Here is a 20,158-nt window from a genome sequence, read left to right as displayed (position 1 = left end):
GATTTTACCCGTGCGGCCCAAATTTTTTTTCCTTGGAGCAGTTCGGCCCTTCTCACTTTACGGGTTGTGCAGACCTGAAGTACAACAACCAGTGGCAGACTTGCTTGAGAATTCTAATCTCGTCAAATTAAAAATAAAATGTATCCAAACAAATATAAGCTTGCTCCCTGATTTCAGGAACCAACATGCAAAATTTGGTTACAATATTGTAAAGAGTCAATCCATGCTGTTTTTTCGTCTTTTTTATTTTTTCAATACAGGATTGAAGTAGGAGGTTTCCAGAGCACAACCCATTCATTTCAGCTCCGGGGACCCCTGCTTCCTGAGTCACTTACCTCCATCGTAGGTGCCGGTATCCGTTTCAGGGTTTACATTATAGTAGATTTTCAAAGCTCCCGCGGCCGATAGCCTTGACATTACCCGCTGTGGCTTCCTATTGGTTCATGAGACGCGGGAGCTTTAAACGGCAGAAAACTGCAGAGAGATACTGGCATCCCCCTCGGAGATAAGCATCTCTGGAAGCAGGGGGTTCCCGGAGATTAAATTAACGGGGTTCAGCTCCGGAGACGCCCTGCTTCAACCATGTATTAAAAATGGTAATGGGGGGAAAACCCGGCATGGATTGCTCCTTTAAGAGGTGTCCAAATGCATAGCGAACAGACAAACAATTTTCCAAAATATTTTGTAGATGGTATGTGAGAGAAAGGTCAAAGCTACAGTATCTAATTCAATACACTGCTACCCAACCTCTCATTGTCTTGCTTACATACTCTACACACACTAGCATTTTAGTAGCAAATGATGTAAATGCTGCTTTTGCTCATTTTACGAGTGTGGATCTAATTTTCAGCTCCATTGGGTCATTGAATCAAAATAATGTGAATACAGCGCAAATAAAGTCTCCCATAAAAAGAACAAAGCAAATGGTGATATTTTTGAGTGCTTTATTATATTGGAATTGCAGTGATATTAGCATTTGTACAAATGCTCTTTCTTAGACGTAGAAAGAGATGTAAAAACCCAACAACTGAAACAATCTCAATGAACATGTTGACCGTTTGTAACAACGAGCTCAGAACCCAACAATGAAAAACAAAGCTTAACGTACAATTTAACATAGTAAATGCTGCAGGAAGTATTTACACGTAGGTACCAAAAACGTCTCCCCTTCCAGTAAGAAAGGTGGTTGCTATACAGAATTTATCAAACAACAAAAAACAAAAAGGCGGATGTGTACAAAGCAAAACGAGAAAACATGTTTAAGTGACAGCACCTTTTGCAGTTACGTTTGCTTGACACAGTGCTGGAGAAATTGTTAAAACTAAAATATTTGTTCATTATTGTGTGTCTCTTTTACAAAAATTCCGCTTAGAACTGTAGCCCTACCAAGGCTGAAGCCAGCAGCAAAACACGACTTCAAAGTAGTGAACAATGCTCATCTGCAATTTAAATTAATTTAGGTCAATTTATTGCTTTACCCCTAAAGATGCGCGGTCTTCGAATGTGCCGCCCACATTTTCTTAGCACATTTCTCTTGAAAGTCCTGTTTTTTGCGACATTTTTGTAAATGGTGGCAGTGCTCAAAACCGGTGACCATTTTGTCCGAATTTCACAAACCTTGCAGTATATAATGTGACCTGCTAAATGACCTGTAACGTTTGGCGAATTTATTTTGCCAACGTTGAAAATGCGCAGAAAAAAAGGGTCAAAAGACTGAGCCACTGATTGAGCCACCTGTGCTGAAGCAAGGAGATTCTGAAACCCTGACCTGTTGGTGGCCCTTGAGGACTGGAGTGGCCCACCCCTCATCTAACTGCACATGGGAAATAGAAAAGCGCCAACATTTCCGCGGTTTCCAAATCAGACAAAATTTGCTCCTTTTTTCTGCGCCTTTTCAACGTTAGCAAAATTAATTCACAGTCAGATAAATTCGCAGATCAGGGGTGGACCACTCCAGTCCTCAAGGGCCACCAACAGGTCGGGATTTCAGGATCTCCCTGCTTCAGCACAGGTGTCTCAATCAGTGGCCCACCCCATAGTTAGATAGTGTAGCTACCTAGTCCTATTGCAAAGGACACATTTGAGTCCTGGTTTTACAAATCCCAATCACTGTCCAAAGTTTAGCATCAATTACCCAGGGGTTACCTCGATTGGGATCAGAGATATGAAAACAGGATTGAATGAGCATATTCCTAGGAATTAGGTGACCCAGAAGGGCCCACATTTCAAGCAACAGTGTGACTTACTCAGCAACTTGGGGATACACTGGGTAATCATTATTAGTAATTGTATGGCTTTGGCCCATCTGATGTATCTGACTACCATAGTAGCCACTATTTCCCAAGTACCTGCGCACACTAATATAAATAGGAGCTGGATATCTTCTGCCTTCAAGCCATAGAATAGATTTTATAGGACCTACTGTAAATCTCAAAATCCAGTAAAGTACAAAGAATTAGGTTACCCAGGTTTTGCATAAACCAATGTAGTATCTCCGAGTTGCTAAGTAGGTATTTTCTACGGTTGTAAATCGGATAAAAAAAAAAACAAAAAAACATTTTTTGTAGGACTTTATAAGTGTTTCCACCTCTTTTGAAGGCAGCACTGCATGCAATCTATATCCATTGCTGCCCTCTCCAGTACAAACAGGGCTAAGAAATGCTGAACTTGCAATACAGGCGAATCTGTGATTCCTTTTGTATGTGACTTAAAATACAAGTTCGTGTAAATTTGACATACTTACAAAAATTGAAACCATTGCAGCATTTAAGGAGCTTTTTGCAGTTTGCAAGTATAGGAAATGTACAGTCCCACTTAACAACCCAGAATTGTTTTGCAACTGTGCGGAGATTTTAAAGAGGCAAACCAAGCGGACGGTTTTATTTCTGTTTTTTTATTTATTTATTGCATAGGATTGAAGCAGAGTGTCTCCGGAGCTGAACCCCTTTAATTTAATCTCCGGGGACCACCTTCTTCTGGAGATACTTACCTCAGTTAGGGGTGCCGGTAGCAGCTCAGGTTCTCTAGCTGGGGTTCATGTAATGGCAGCTTTTCAAAGCTCACGTGTCATGGGGGCCAATAGGAAGCTGTGACATCATCCAGTGCAGCTTCCCATTGGCCTACGTGATGAGCACACCTTAAACTGCAGAGAGATACCGGCACCCTCTCCGTCTGTAAGTATCTCTGGAAGCAGGGGGTCCCCGGAGCTGAAATTAACGGGATTCAGGTCTGGAGACCCCCTGCTTCAATACTATGTGTAAAAAAAAAAAAAAAAAAAAAAAAAAAAAAAACTGCCCACTTGGAATACTCATTTAAATGTCTTTGCCTTTTTTTTTTTTTTAAATAACAATCCATGACCATCCGAGAGGAATCTTAGAATTCACAGCCTCATTTTCAGTTTAGGCAACACTGATATTTTGGTTTTATCTGTATCTTAAATTTGTCGACAAGGATCTACAGAACGTGTAAAAAAAAAAAACCCCCAAAAATAAAACAACTAAAACCACCCAGAAACATAAGGCAGCATGAGAGCACATGCATCATTTAATATGTAATGCTGATAATCACTGGCAGTAAGGCGTTCTCTGTGAATTGTATTATTTTTGCATTTATTGCATTATCACACATACGATATCTGAGATTTTTTTGGTATTCTAAGAGGCATAGACGCTTATGAAAGTCCTTGGATTTATATCCCCTCGTACTCAGAGCAGAAGTCCTATAATTGGCGTATTTTTTTGGTATTCACCTTCCTGCTCTTGTTATCAATAAGGAAACTAAACATGGGAAAACCAACGTGATTTTTCTGAAACCTGTCGCTCCCGTGAGTTAGCGAAGCGTCCAACTCCATTTCATAGAAACGGAGGGTTGTGACGCCACAAATTCAGGAAGGGAAAATGTAAGAGAGACAGATACATTCAGTGCAACCTAGAATCTAATTCAGGCAGTTATTATGCATAGTAAAGTATAACCAAGGATAAAGATACATAACAGAATTAAATATACATGCAAGAAATGCTTTCGGGTTTATGGCTAGTCATATTGACATATTGTTATGCTACTAAATACTTTTAGAGACAAGCAAATGCTTTGTTTTTTTATTTGATTTTGTTTTACTAGATCCAAAGCACCAGTTCCTCCTTATTTCCAATACACGCACATATATATCTATAAATATGTACATACAAACAGTATACTGTATATATATACACACACTAAACAATACAAGTACTTTTACGTGTACAATTGCCATTCCTTTGAACAGCATTTGATTGAGGAATTGTGCTACTACTGATTATATATATATAAATATATATATATATATATATATATATATATATATATATATATTTATTGAGACTAGTGGCTTTATAGATGGCCACTCTTTCTCAATATTTAGTGTTGCCATATTTATGTCACCAGTAGGATATTTAGTTTGCTGTAAAATCAAAAGTGACCTGTAAAGCTCTCTAAAGGGGCAATCCTTCCTAGAACCAAAGTGTAGTAATGGCTGTGATATGATTAAGGGGTGGTTGATGGGTTTTTTTTGTAGTCAAAATTGATACCTATAAGCATTTAAAAAATATATATTTTTGTTTTACATTAATTTGTAAACATAGTGAGTTGAGACTTGGGAGGGGTTTGATTTCCTCTGGCTGCTCCCTTTTGCGTGATGTCACGGTGTGTGTGATGTCACAGTGTGATGTCACAGTGTGATCAGCGAGTGCTGGTACAGCCGGAGTCCCCCCTCCTCACCTCCCCTTAACTTTATTGTCTCTCTAATAAGGACAAGGTGGGTTAAGGGTACAGAAACCACTGATCCATTCATAGCTATCTAGGAAATGCAATATTTAATTAATTTCCAGAGAACCAAAGGAAGTCAAATCTTTGCTTTGACCATGTTACTGCTGCGGCCCCTTTTAACCTCCAACATCCCCGAGTTTTTTCGGGGATGTTCTCCGTATGCCACGCCCTCTCATGCGTTCAGCCGCATTCAGCGCTGAACGGCTAGACAGCGCTAATAGCGCTAAACGCGTGTGAAAAACGCCCGTGGCGCCTAAAACGGCCGGAACGTGCCGCATCTGCCCGCAAGTTTAAATTTCACGCTGAAACTGCCGCAGGAGGCTAAAGGCGGCCGCCACTGTAGATTAGTTTAAGAAAGCCAATTATTTATAAAAGATTGCCCCTTTAAAGATAAGGACTTTCATTCAATGCACGTGATTACAAATGTATTTGGGAGGCACTGGTGCTTTATGCCTGGTCTCTAACAAATTCAGAAGCCTGTGTTATATAATGTGGATTTAGCAGTCTGATGCGATATGGTCCCTCCTATGCATGTTGCATTGCAGCCTCTAGCACTGGGAACATTCCACATGTAACCCAGTACCTAGCCGACCCAGCATTCAGCTCTCTCAGAACACTTAGGCTATGCTTACAGTATTGGCTACAGCGACCCGTGACGTCACACGTCGCCATAGCGAAAGTTGCAGGTGTGCGATGTCACTGGCGGCAAGGGGCTATGCGATTGGCTGCTGCCAGTCACGTGGTGCGGCTGTCTCTGTAAATCTCAAAATCTTTTGACTACGATTTTGGTCGCTGTGACGTCACGCGTCACCGTCACGCCCACTATAGCCGGTCGCTACTGACTACATTGAGCTGCTTTGCGGCTGCACAGCGTCACCGTGGCCAGGACTATAAGCGCAGCCTTAGGCTCAAGGGATACAACTCTGCTGCTTGCTCTGCCCACACAAATTGTGCTTAGTAACACATTTTCATGCCATCATTCACAAGATATACATTCCAGGTTTGATGCTGCTTGCTGAACTAGTATGCTCAACGTGAACTCTTTCAGTGCTATACAGACCTACTTTCCCCCCTCGCAAGTCTCGCAAGCACAAAACTGGTGCGTTCAGAAAAAACGACTTATGCATCTATCCAGCATTTAAAAAAATATATAATAATAATAATAGCTAATGCCACTAGTGAGAGCATATAAATGAGCCTCATATAAAAAATAGTTTTTTTTTTAACAAAGTATGTTACAGGAATTGCAGTTTCATAGGAAAACCAGCTGAAGTGCAATTTGAACCAATTTGTTGCCAGTAGGAGCCAGAGAGCAATGTATCCCAATCCCCTCCAGCAATCAAAAGGTTAAAGTATAAATAACAAAAACAATAGATACAAGGGTAATAAAAAGCTGCAAATGCATTTTTTATAGGCACACATTAGACTCTTAAAATATCAATTAAATACTCAGTTTCCTGTCTTAGATAATGAACGGTATGCTATAAATGAGTTTGACTGGCTAAAAGCACCCAAACACTTCTTTGCAAGAGTTAAATGAGCACACTGGTAAGGCAACTTAGTGCAACTCTCTATCGGAGATAAAAAAATATCAGAACTGCCGGCTAACATGACATTTTCAGACCCTCCCAGCTGGTTCTAGTTGTTCTAAACACAAAAAAGGTGTGACCAGCATGAGGTTTGTATGACAAAATGACTTTACCCATGACACTCGTTCTCCTTGGTGGGCATACTGCTGTACAGTGTATGTGGTGCCCCAGTTCCCTATAAATAAAGATTGCTAATAAATGGCTCTGGTTGCTAATTCCCATCTCTGAAGCCTTCTTGGGTTGCCTTACTTTCTGAGAAAAGCCAAGTGAACAAGTCCCAGAATGCATCAGATTAGCATTCAGTAGCACTGGCCCAAATCGGTGACATTCAGCAGTTAGTTGAGAGGTATTAAAAAAGAAAGCTGAATTAGAGGCCTGACTGATCTTTACTCAAAGATCTCAAAATCAGTCTAATACGGGAAGTCTTTTTCCAGTTATATTTATTTTCCTTTCGCTGACCTGTGCTTTTAATATTTATAAAATAAAATAAAAAAAGAAAACACCATTTTTTTTTACAATATATTGGTAAGAAAAAAAGCAGATGCTGCTTCCTTTTAACAGAAAACCAGTCACTTCTATTTAATAGACCTAAGGTTATTATTCCATTTCGGGGGTTGATTTACTAAAGGGTGCAAATCCTTGTAGCGAACGCAACTGCTGAGCTGCTGTCAAGTGTATGCACTATGCATTATACCAAAATTGCACCAGCAAGCTAGTTTATGTTTAACTAGTTTAGCATGTTTGTTAGTCTGAATTAATATGTTTAGGTACTCAAGCTAAATAGAGCCCTATGGACAAATTGCATAATTTTTTTTATTAAACCGGGGTAAAAATGGCACCGGATTCATCAAAGAAAGAAAATTCTAGTAAAGGTAATGGGCTTTGTCTTATTCTTCGCCCTAGGATGCTGCTGGATATATAACCCACAGTCTGTTTTCTGCAGCAACGAGGTTGCAGGCAAGATCATTTTCATGTGTGGCTTCAGTAATGGTTACACCCACATATCAATGTGCAGAAGAACTGTCTGTAATGTTACCCAAAATGGGTAATGTGACCTAGTAAAGTAACTGTAATAGGCTTTGAATAACGTTAGAGATATTGTTACTATGTTGATTGCAGGGTTTTACCTATAGAGTGAAACTCACTTTTTCTTTTTTGCTTGTAAACACACAGATGAGTCTCCTTTGCTTGAGAAATGTAGAGTGTCATGAAACAGAATCATTTATGTCTTGTTACTCAGAGCCCAAAGGTTCATTAGACTTCCAGTCAAGGTTCTGCTCTCGTATCTACTATTGGTACTTCACTGCGGGGTGGTGGTAAGAACAGCCCTGATTCAGGGCAGAACTTAGTAAACATACCCCTCCAAAAAATCTTATTCTTCCAACTTGTCCTTGTTATGTACAACTTAATGCTTTACTTGTGCAATGTACATGAGATGAGCACCCTTTAGTGAATCTAGAACTCAGATGAATAACGGCCACTAGAGACCTTGACAGAAGACCCACACATCCTTGTGCCCATCCACATCTATACTAACTCCCTGCCACACAAATTTCAAGCCACGGAAAAATATCTCTTTACAAGAATACTGTTTTAGATGGAATGTTACGTTTCTTTAACAATAAATATTTTGTAAAAAAAAAAAAAAATATTTTGATCTGAGCCTCACGAATAACATTTAGTTTTGGTCCTTTTTTTTTTGTTGTTTTCTCAACATAGATTTGAAACGCCTGCAAGAAAATCTAAGACTGGAAACACATAGGAGCATAACCAGACTGCTGAATTGTTTCTGGAGTAGTATTAATAATCCTCCGCCCCCAAAGTCAGGTTTAAACAAGATTTACAATGTGTTTCATAGTTCAGGTGAACGTATCAGTTTACATGTTACAAATCCTTTGAAAGAGAAAAATAGCCATCTAAAGGTTAACCACTGACCGCTCATTATTCAGAGTGCTGGACACATTCCACCTCCTATCTTTATGTATACCATTCATCATAGTCGAACAGTATCCAGGGTTTTTTAAGCACTTCTATACTATGTTAATTTAATGGCAGCACACAAAATACTTGTCTCCCACAGACACTGGCAGAAGGAACGCTTGCACAACTAAAGTAGACCTAGAGGTGGAGTTAAAGTACTAAAATTCATTGGTTCTCAGAAGGACCTGCAGACCTGCAACACACTGGAACTGCATTGCGGAGCCTGTGGTACTGAAATGGTTTAACAGACTATTATACATAAGAGGCATATTAATATAGTTAAGGCACTGGGCTATGGAGATCCAATTCCAGCTACTTGTAACCCTGGGCAAATAATGATATCCCATTTTCTTTAGACTGTAAGCTATTTTGGGCAGGGGTCCATAGTGCCTATAAAGTACAAGCTCTGGTCTGTACAATATACTGTATCCAAACAATGCTCATTTTCCTCTCTCACATACACACTCTTCCTTACTCTCTTTCTCTGTATAGAATACTATGTTATTGTGATTGTTTGAATGGACAATTAAAACCGTTGCCCGTAATACTACTTGAGTGGATCTAGCGGACAAAACTCACAACTCTAAAATGGCGCACGTCTCATTGGGTGGAAGAAGGTAACTACTGTAACTCCAAAATGCATTTAACATGTGAATTCCTCTAGTTTTAGTTGGAATGCTTTATGGTAAAGTTTTGAAACTGTAGCTTGGGCGAATGTTTGAAACACAATCCCTCATTTGGATGAGAATGAAAGTACACACATCTGAGAGGAACAATGCTATTGCACAGTTACATCTGTGTAAACCTAAGCACAATAAAGCAATTTACTCAAGATCCCAGAGACTGTTGATGGCCAACATGAGAACTGAACTGAGGAGCCTTTGTATTCATGCACAGCGCCATAACCACTGTAACCACTACTCCACATCTCCATTACTGCACTAACCTGTTTAAGGTCATAACACTTCCACGGAACATGTTTTCAGCTCTTTGGTTACTTATAGCTTGTACAGTAGCTAATATGAGTATCTCAGTAATATCCAAGTGATTGGGTTGCCTTTTTAATGTAAGAACTCGTCGCAATTATATAACATGAAATGGTTATGATTAGAGATCCCTTTCCAAATAGAACCACATTGAACTATATGTTTAATAGGGTACATTTACAGTAGGTGATTAATGCTTATTTTATAAATAGGCATGTATTTTTAAATAATTTTGTAAAGTTTATCCTGGCAATGTTTGTAAACATTGGAAACAAACGTTTTAAGTGGAGGCGTGCACTCTTTTCTTCAGCCCCTACCCAACTGATACGCAGAAGGACAGTGGCATAAATACACCTGATTACATGACTATTTAGGGGGAACAAATAAGCTTGGCAGTTATGCCCTTCGTCTACATTTAGTGCCCCTATTGTAAGTGAAAATAAAAGAAAATGTTCATATTTTCAAAAATGTTTTCCAAATACCTGTAATAAGTCTGAACCTTTTAAAAAATATCACATTCATTTGTTCAATATGGCCCTATTTGGGACTGGGTATTTAAAGGAGCAAGCCACCCTAACTAACATCTGTTTTCTTTACAGGACGGGAACCCGAGGGTCCTCTAGAGATAAACCACATTCCGGGGTCCTCCTGTTTGCTGAAATACGTACTGGTGAAGTTACCAGTATTACTTCCTGTTTTTTTTTTTTTTTTTAACTGGTATTGAAATGGCCATCCAATAGGAAACCACAACTGATGATGTTGCAGCTTCCTATTGGACTGAGATTTGGCAGCCATTTTGTTTCACCTGGGGCGAGATTTAAACACAGTAACTTTGCCAGCAAGTGTCTCGGGTACTGGGTGGTCCCCATAGCTGAAAATAGTGGCATTTGGCTCATGGGTACCCCTAGTTCCCACCCTGTAAACAAAAAACCTGTAGGAGGAACTGCTCCTTTAAATCCTTCATTGCCAAAAGGTCATACAATGTGTAATGTTCAGACCTGCTTAGAGAGAGCCAAAACTCATTAAATAGTTCTAGTTAAACTAGAGTCATTTTTTTTACTATACTCATATATATGAGCTCTTGAATCGAAAAATACAAATGCAGTTTAAGTACAGACATATTGTGCAAATCATATGAACTGCAATAAAAGTGGCTTGGTCCGTTTAGAACAGAGGTGGGCCACTCCGGTCCTCAAGGGCCACCGACAGGCCTGGTTTTAACGATATCCCTGCATCAGCACAGGTGGGCAGTCTTCGACTTAGCCAGCCACTGATTGAGCCAACTGTGCTGAATCAGGGAAATCCTGAAAGTCTGACCGTTGGTGGACCTTGAGGACTGCAGTTGCCCACCCCTGGTTTAGAGGGAACAGTGGGAATATAGTTATTGTAGGGACCGCAGCATTTTGTTTTGCGTTCCCAGAAGTGCTAACATGAACGGCTTGATTTATTCATTCCGGCATCACTAGTGATTACACGTGTAGGTCAATGGCCTGAAAAGCACTGGTAATTGTTACTGCTCCCCAATAGCAAACGGTATAGAAGAACGAGCAGCTCTGCAAACTTACATAGCCGGCGTGTCCATTTAGCATAAAAAACAGACATGCCTGAGCCATAAAGTATAAATATGTCAAACTGTCAGGTCTGTCAGGCTGCGAAATTGAGAAAACGCAGACAGGTTTATACCAGCTGAGGCTTTTTTTCGGATGAAAAAAAAAAAACTGCATTTCAATTGAGGAAACAGAACCAAAGCCTAAAGAAACCTTGATTCTAATCAACGGCAACACGCATCTCCTTTCTAGTGTTACCTTTAGTGCTTATGTTCATATCATTCCACTTAATGTTCTCTCCACACACACAAAAAAAACATTACTAAATTAGCACCCATTTTAAACAATTAGAATTACCTTCTTTTTTTTTTCCTTTTTCTTTTTTTTTTACACATGGTGTACTAATATATATGTTACATTTTTATAAAAGGGTATCTAATTTCCCATTACATGTAAAAAAGCAAAAAACAAGCATTGGACTAAACAATTTTAAACTGGATGCTTGCTTAAAGTATAAAACGAAGGCCTTTAAGTTGTTTTGGTTCGCTGAATGAAACTAATAGAGGCCTAGTGCATGCTCAGACCTGTCGTAGCTGTAGCCGTTGTAAGTGGCAAGGAAGAGATTTGCAAAGCACTGATACAGTAGGTACAGTAACTAGAAATCTATCCCTACAACGCTTGAAAGGCGTGTGTTTTCACAACCAATTTCTAGTATTTTCGGTGAAAATTTGTGATATTGAAATATATCCTGTATAGGAATGAAGCAATGCCAAATTCTATATTATTTCCTGATACAGATGCAGTGGTTGATCAATGCAAAACTGGATTAAAAAAAAAAAAACATTGCTGGGAGACTATTTTGGTTCTACAAGAGTTGCAAATATCCACTTTGCCGTATTAAACCTTAATGGACAAATAATGAATTCTGGTCATTGAGCAAAAATGGCTGATATTATGCTTGAGATAAGTTTGTTGAAAACCAAATGAGCAAATTCCATGTTTCAGGCCACTTTGTAAGCTAGTGAGGAAAAAAAAAAACACAACTTATGTACAAAAATGCTTCAGTTTATAAACAAATACATTGTACCAGAAAACTGAGAAAGCTCAAAGCATTTCCCAAAAACCGCTAGCATATTAATTGCATAAATCCCTTTCTTGTAAGTAAAAAAAGACAATTTTGAATAATAACTATATATATATATATATATATATATATATATATATATATATATATATATGTATTTATGTATATATATATATATATATATGTGTGTGTGTAAAAAGGAAAGCCAGCGTCTTTCAAAGAACAAGGAGACTTCCAGGTTTCAAATAAGGTTTGAAAAAAGTTCATAAAAGTGGAAGATCTGATATAATACCAAACTCCCAAAAGGCAGTTCTTGAACCCGACATTTCAGAGGATGGGACTTATGTCTGTTCTGTGATTGGCAAGTGGGTTATGGGCGGAGCTTCCAACAACATCGGTGACCGAGGAGGAAGTTGTAATGGTATTATGCTGGATGACTTGCTGCTGGGAGCAGGCTGGAACAGGACTCTCTGGTGGGCTGTTCTCAGGACCTGAATGAAAACATTGGGAAAATTTCATGAAAGCCTGTTCAATGCTATAATTGTGCAAAGGGTGTATTAGAATAGATTCCTAAACGTAGTCTTGCTAACATCATATATACAAGAACTTTTCCTACACTTTTAAACAAAACCCAATATGTACTTAAAGCAACACATCACCCCCATTTTATGAATGTTTTTTTGTAATGTGCTGATGCTATGAATAATCAAAGATTTAGGAATCTAAAATCAGAAGATGCTCGGATGACATTGCAAGCTTTCTATAGGGCCCTGGGAAGGGAGACTTGGTTGCAGCCATGTTGATTTTCCAAAAGGGATTAGAAACGCTAGCACATAAAAAGGTTAATATCCCAGAAACCAGGGTGGCTGGAGAAATAACAAATTGCACAGTAACCTAAGCATTTGGAAGTTCAGGTGCTGCATCTAGAAAACTAATGCAAAATGCTTACAGCATTCTAGACCAAGAAAAAGAGTTAAATAATAATCCTGCAGGCAAGACTCCACCTCTGACAGAGGTAATGTACCATGGCTAGACCAGAACATTTCAGAGGAATTACATTTGTTCACCTCTGAAAATGGACAAGAGATTATATAAGTACCTACATGCTGCTCACTTAGCAAAACAGAATGGACTGAACACGTTCACTTGTTTTTCAGTCCTTGTTTGTTGCATTTTATTGTAATAGTGAAAAACATTTAGTTCATACGACAATAAGAACATTTTAGTGGCAGTGCCTGCTAAAATGGAGTTTACCTTGAAGGGGTTAGCAGGCTCATATCATTTTTTTTAAAATCAAAACCAAATGACTTATTTGTTAATAAAGATTTAGGATCAAAAAATGGTTCATTTCACTAATAAATTGCAAGACAATTTGTAAAGTAGCACAAGTTTTTTTTGTTTGTTTGCTATGAATGCTGTTCACGTACTTGCAATCCCCGCAAAAAAAAGGCCAAGAAAACCTGCACTCTACAGAAGGACATCCATTTTTAATGAGCTATTCAGGCATGGTGATTTTCTGCATGTTTAAGCTGCTACAAAGCAGCGGTTCCGCCTCTGACTCCCTCCTTTATTTTACATGGGTGGGAAGCTGGGGGCCCCTGAACCAAGTTAATTTCAGCCCCTGGTCCCCCTCCTGGATTTCGAGATACATACCGGGAAAGGAGCTGCCGGTACTTCCTGGCTATTTAAATCCTCGGTGTCGCATGGCCTAATACAAAGCCGAAACAGTGACACCGATTATTGAAACCGCCATTTTGTTTCCCCTGACGGGATGGTACCGGTGCTACCTTCCATGGTAAGTATCTAAAGAACCAGGGACTGCTGCTTTAAACCAATTGTTTTTCTCTGAAGAGAAAGCTGACGATTATGTGATGCACCATATAGCGGGGGTACATTTTCCACTCGAAATGTGCAATTTTGCTGTAACAAACGTTTACGTGGAAAATCAAAGTACATCTCTTCTACTATTAGAAATGGAATAACATGCTTGTTTTAAGTGCTTTCAGTCCATCCACATGTTGTGGTCTTGCTGGCCATCATCACAGCAGGCCTATCATATATACAGTAGCAAAGGGACAAGACTGGTACTTTAGAAAACAAATGTGCTGTATCTTTAAAAAAATGCTCCACTTACCATGCACTGGGCAGCTTTTGAGTAGCAGTACTCATCCTGCATAAAATGGAAAATTAATTTTTTTAACGCTTTCAGCAGCTCCCCTGCAGTTTGCTTGATTCTTTAAGAAATAACGTTTGCAAGAATGCCAGAGATGACACCATACAATCCAGGTTTAGTAAGGATGCGACTAAGGACTCATTGCTAAGTAGAATGCTGCGTACGTGGTACTTACGTATGCGGACGTAAACGCTACGCGTACATAATAAATACATATGTACTGTGCAGGATTTCATGCCATGTTGTGGATGTGTGCAATCAGGTAGCAAAATAGGCTCTATGTATGTGTAGTTGGTGCTCGAGGATCCAGAAATACATTCGAGAGCAATGGCTCAATGGCCAACATTGGTTTTATTCAGAAATGTGTTTTGCAACTTTACACAAACATGCCATAGAAAAGGTGTATACCATATGGTTTTACATATGGATACACCATGAGTGTCCATTGCTCAACAATGAAAACGAGATGGAAATATTTGGTACTGTAAATGATCAAAGTAATAATAAGGAAGAGCGTGCCAGAAAAGGAGGAGAGTTGTTTTTATTCTTCATTTTTAGAAGGCCTTAATAACGGAAATAGAAATGGGGGTTTTGATGATACATTATACTGTACAGACAGGGCTGGTTATGATTACACATCCGCAACCTGTTAGTAACTGAGCAAGAGAACGAGGAAAGGTGATCAAAAGTGAGGGAGAGGGATTACTCTTGTTATATGTGTATGCACGTACAAACTGATACAATGTGTTATTCGGAGCAAAGGACGGAGCACTAATTGTGAGCAGTTAGACACCTGTCTGTGATGTCATGCTTTGACATTTTTGCACAGGGAAGCAGGAAAGCAGATTAAAGAATTAGAAAAATAAAACAAAAAGGTAAGATTCTGCTGTTGCGCAGTTCATGTTACTCTCTTTGTCCTGTATCCACTGTAATGTGAAGCCTCTTCCCCCTTGGTTGAGAAGAGATGGGCTCTGTTCAAATGAACAGCCTAACAGAGCTGGGAGGCGGCTTCACAGTATACTGAAACAGGGCCTTTGGATTGTGGCATTTCAGAATGCTACCCAGTGCATGTAGTCAAGATTTCCTTTATGTGGCTGCGATGACATCAAGCAGGAGCCTCCCCAAGCCCCTAAACAGCCCTACACAATAAGGTCACAAGTGTCTGTTATGGTTCTTCTCACTAAAATACTCCCCACACTATTAAAAACAAACACTTTCTTTAACAGACTATTATATACAGTCTAAAGAGATTTCAGTCAAATATTTTGCTGCATAATTATTTTGGGGGATTTTGAAAATAAACAAAGTTGCTAATTCTTTGTAAGAATTGTCTTAATTTCCTTTTTGTTTCCATACTCTTTGAAGAACCACAGTGAAGTGCTGTTTATTGTGTTAACCAAATCAATACTTTGCAGCCTTTGAAAACCTAGACAAAAAATATAGTGTATCTTGAAATTACAGCTATTAAATTACTAATGTAATCCAAGGTTTCAAATCAGCTTTACGCTACTTTCTATATTTGGGTATCTCAAATTCAAATATATTTACCATTTCAAAATACATGTTATTAAGATTCAAAATTTGCAATGAATAATGACAGAGCTACAGCAATTGGTATGCATAAACACTTACACATTCTGCAAATCTTTAGGCGTTTGTAACTTAGGTTATAATGTGTCATTCTTCAGGAATTTGACTACCACTGTTTTTCCTTTGAACACTACAAGAACACATTAAATACAACAGTATCTTATAATGTCAACTTCTTCACTGCCAGAGAGGGCGGCATCAAGTTGAATAGCAATGCATTGCTGGAAACTAACTACAGTGTGTCAGCAAAAGGTTTACAGCTCTCACTACAGTAAGATTTCTCATTTTTATTGTACACTCAGTCCCTATTTCATATTAAAGACCCTATGGCCTAGATCAGTGGTTTTCCACCATTTTTGGTTATGGAACACTACAATTATATTGTGAAATTCTGCAGAACCCCAACCCTCCCTAATAGCGTGTCTGAGATCAGATGCATTGTAAGGAACCCCAACCCCCTCTAATAGCGCGTCTGAGATCAGATGCATTGTAAGGAACCCCAACCCTCTCTAATAGCGCGTCTTTGATCAGGTGCATTGTAAGGAACTCCAACCCTCTCTAATAGCATGTCTGAGATCTGATGCATTGTAAGGATCCCCAACCCTCTCTAATAGCGTCTCTGAGATCAGATGTATTGTAAGGATCCCCAACCCTCTCTAATAGCGCTTCTGAGATCAGATGCATTGTAAGGAACCCCAATCTTCTCCAATAGCGCATCTGAGATTAGATGCATTGTAAGGAACCCCAACCCTCTCTAATAGCGCGTCTGAGATCAGATACATTGTAAGGAACCCCAACCCTCTCTAATAGCGCGTCTGAGACCAGATGCATTGTAAATTCTTCTGTATTTGGTATAATTTTCAGATGACCTGAAATTTGCAGGGAACCCTTTAGGGATGCCAGGGGAATCCAAAAGTGCAGAGGAACCCCTTGTCGAAAAACACTGGCCTTTATACACTAGGTACTGTAGTGTTAAGCCTTAGTGCAACCTTACTGCAAGGCCCAATCAAATAAATGGGCATTACCGTGTGCTACACAAATCAGGGCCAATGAAAGAATGATTAATCGGACCAAGAACAAGTCAACTATTTATCACAGTCTCCCAACTGCAACACTGGTTCAAAGCCAATGCAAAAAGACAAAATGTCACTGCTTGTAATGGTTCCCCTTTCATTAATAATAACAATAACATGCTCTTGTATAGCGCTGCTAGTTTTAAGTAGCGCTTTACAGAGACATTTTGCAGGCACATCCCCTGTGGAGCTTACAATATATGTTCTTGGTGCCTGAGACACAGGGAGATAAAGTGACTTGCCCAAGGTCACAAGGTACCGACACTGGGAATTCAACCAGGCTCCCCTGCTCTAATCTCAGTGCCAGTCAGTGTCTTTACTCACTGAGCTGCTCCTCCTTCATTGATAAATCTGGCCCAGATAATTGCCCCGGTGTTGCAGCGGGAAGCTTGATGCATGGATTACTTTGTCTCCCTGTGTCTCTTGTCCAACAGGATGGATTGTAAGCGTTTCCAGGGAGCATTTATTGTGCATTTATTAGTAGCGCTTTATAAGAATAGAGCATTATTGAGATATTTCTGCCTGTTTCAGGAAGCCCGTTGCTAATAGGTGAAACTGCAGTGAAATACATATCTCTTTCAGTTAGGGAGTTAAGCGTTAAGAAAAAAATAATCAGTTGTGGTACTTACTTAAGTATCCTTGTGACTCTTTTTGCATGGCAGTTATTGGACAGTCTTTATGCGTTAATAACAATTGTTTCAGCTGTGCTACCTCGTTTTTCAAAATGGAAACCTCATTCTGAAAGAAAGTGCAGATTTTTTTACTTCAAAATGTAAGAAAGACTAGAGGAAAACAAAAATCAACAATCTTTTTTTCTTATTTTTATATGTAAAGCATGTGACAATGTATAATTCTACATTCTTACCTAAGATGGCAATCGTTTGGTGTTCCTGTTATAAATCTGTCACAATCCTGATAGTGTGCCTAACGAAATGTCCGCCTTCTAATTTTGTGCTGCAGTCTGTGAAATGCTGCAGCTGATATGCAACATTATATTACTAAGTGTAACACATTATTGTTACAGCTTTCAGAGCAATAGAAAGTCTGCTGTTTGGAACAAAGCAACATATCTCTTTGTGATACTTTGTTGCCAAAGGGCAGAGCTCAAAAAGTTGTGTGTGTGAGAGCCTGTTTCAAAAGAGGAAGTGGATGTGACTTTATAAATGCTTGCTGTAGAATGATCAGTACATTTACAGTACATCCAGAGAAGCCAGAAAAGGACAGCATTGTTGGTGCCTCTGGGAGTGAAGAAGTTACATTTAGAAAGTATTTAATTATTCTGGTCTTTTGGTAAATTAATTATATATATATACACACACGATTTGCTCATGTATTTTATTTTTCAAGGACAAAATTACAAAGCCTTAACCGGTTTGAATTCTCAATCCCAATTAAATCACACAATGATTTGTTCACAGTTCTCTAAAAATTGTAATTAAGTTAACATTCAGCTAGTGTCCTAAATTACAACGTTATACAAGCACAGTATTTGAAGTCAAATTACATGAACAACTATAAATTCCCATTAAACACCATCCTAGTTAATTATTGTTTTTACGTCGCTTTCTGAACAGTGAGTTGCTAAAGAGAAACAGTTTCTATTTGCCAAATTATGAGATAATGCAGGGTTCTGAAATACGGTTTGAAAATTAGCCTTGTTACTGAATGTACTTGTAGTGGCACAAGAACATTGAGATAGAAGAAAACAAACTGTACCCCACGAGTACCCCCAGAGTATCAGACTGTACCCCACGAGTACCCCCAGAGTATCAGACTGTACCCCATGAGTACCCCCAGAGTATCAGACAATACCCCATGAGTACCCCCAGAGTATCAGGCTGTACCCCCAGAGTATCAGGCTGTACCCCATGAGTACCCCCAGAGTATCAGGCTGTACCCCCAGAGTATCAGGCTGTACCCCATGAGTACCCCCAGAGTATTTGATAACATTTTGTTTTCACATCTTTTTTTTACCTATGTTTAGACTACCAATAGGATGTGTTCTGAGCAGCTAAAAACTGGTAGATAATCCATACTCTCAGACTGAGTCTTTCAGATAAGATATTATGCAGTCCCTTGATGTACTGTAAAAGGCTATAGGTTACAATTGGGCATTTGTCCAAAAGCAGGACTTCTTGCTGTATAACTTCATGTATCTGTGCAACCCAGGAACTGGCACAAGACTGCTGTTGACCGATACTGATTTTCATTGCTAAATTACAGTACGTAAAACAATGTTAAAAAAAAAAACATTCTCTCCTTTCCCCCGCTTATGTTATCCAAGGGCTATAAATGATTTAATGACTGCATTTTGCAGGTGCATATGGTAATTGTTAGTACTCTTAACCTTTCACCTTTACCACTTCAAGTCAAAGTTGTTGGGAAGGGATACCATCTCGCCCTCGGGCTCTCGTAAGTGACACAACGCCTGGTGATATCATTTTAACCTTCAGGTAAACTGTGACTTTTAACCCCTTAAATAAAGCAAGGTCTCCAAACCTGGCCATGTCTTGTGCTTGGATTTTAAGAAAACACGTATCGGGTATCTGTGATTGTAAATCGGACCTCGTGTAATATATACCCACAACGTGCCAAGGAAACTGTCCACATCGCACTTCGTCTATGGTAAAACGGGAGTTTATATTTGGAATCCTCATTGCTTTATGCTGCACTGTGAAACTGATTATAAATAACCTTCTACAGCTTGCAGAATGGAATTTATTCGTGCATCATTTCGCTACAGCTGTCCTCTATGGCGTCTTTTATCCTGTCCATTCCTTCTGCTGGTAATTAATGTGGATCAGAAGGTAGTACTCATTATACATTATATTGTATAAACAATTACAGTTTAAGAGACGTTAACCTCAAACACGAAACGTTGCTTTACATCAAACAATTCTAGGCTGGTCAAAATGTATCAGTGGTAAAAATTGTAATGCAAATATTGCTGGATTATTCATATATTCATAATACTTGTGAGTGTCTGTTGGTGATAAACTATCTGCAAAAAAATTACCAAACTGTATGGTTACAGAATGTGTTAATAGGGTCTAAAAGGCCTATGTATACTATTAACATGATGAGATTGTATGTGTATGTATATTCTGGACCCAGGGTCACGTCTAGGGTATGAATAAACCCTGATAGCTTCAACTCAGCCCCCTTTCCAAAGCACACCAAGTCCTTTTATATTTTCTTCACTTTATTAGGAAAGGAGCAGTATATACAGGCACTTGTGGATGTAATGGTGTTGTGAGAGTGCTTCTCTATAGGTGCTTCGTCATTAAGGGCAGGTGAAAAGAATTGGCCTTGCCATAGGGGTGTAACAGATGG

The 20,158-nt window shown here is 39.1% G+C and overlaps 1 protein-coding gene across 2 annotated transcripts in view; it reads right to left on the bottom strand.

Moving 5' to 3' along the window:
• Window positions 1-945: 945 nt before the first annotated feature.
• The window catches only part of CREB5 (cAMP responsive element binding protein 5), a 370,960-nt gene continuing 351,747 nt past the window's right edge, over window positions 946-20,158 (bottom strand). For both annotated transcript variants that reach the window (XM_075586852.1, XM_075586851.1), the window contains 2 exons: window positions 17,455-17,563; window positions 946-12,480 (listed from right to left, as the gene is read on the bottom strand). In XM_075586852.1, the coding sequence (XP_075442967.1) occupies window positions 12,317-12,480; window positions 17,455-17,563 (273 nt within the window). In that variant the 3' untranslated portion in view covers window positions 946-12,316. The remainder of the gene's footprint in view (window positions 12,481-17,454; window positions 17,564-20,158) is intronic.

This window comes from Ascaphus truei, chromosome 2, assembly GCF_040206685.1.
Source record: "Ascaphus truei isolate aAscTru1 chromosome 2, aAscTru1.hap1, whole genome shotgun sequence".
In the NCBI taxonomy this organism is placed as follows: Eukaryota; Metazoa; Chordata; class Amphibia; order Anura; family Ascaphidae; genus Ascaphus; species Ascaphus truei.
Note: the sequence above shows the minus strand (reverse complement) of the source record. Positions and strands in the feature narration are given on the sequence as shown.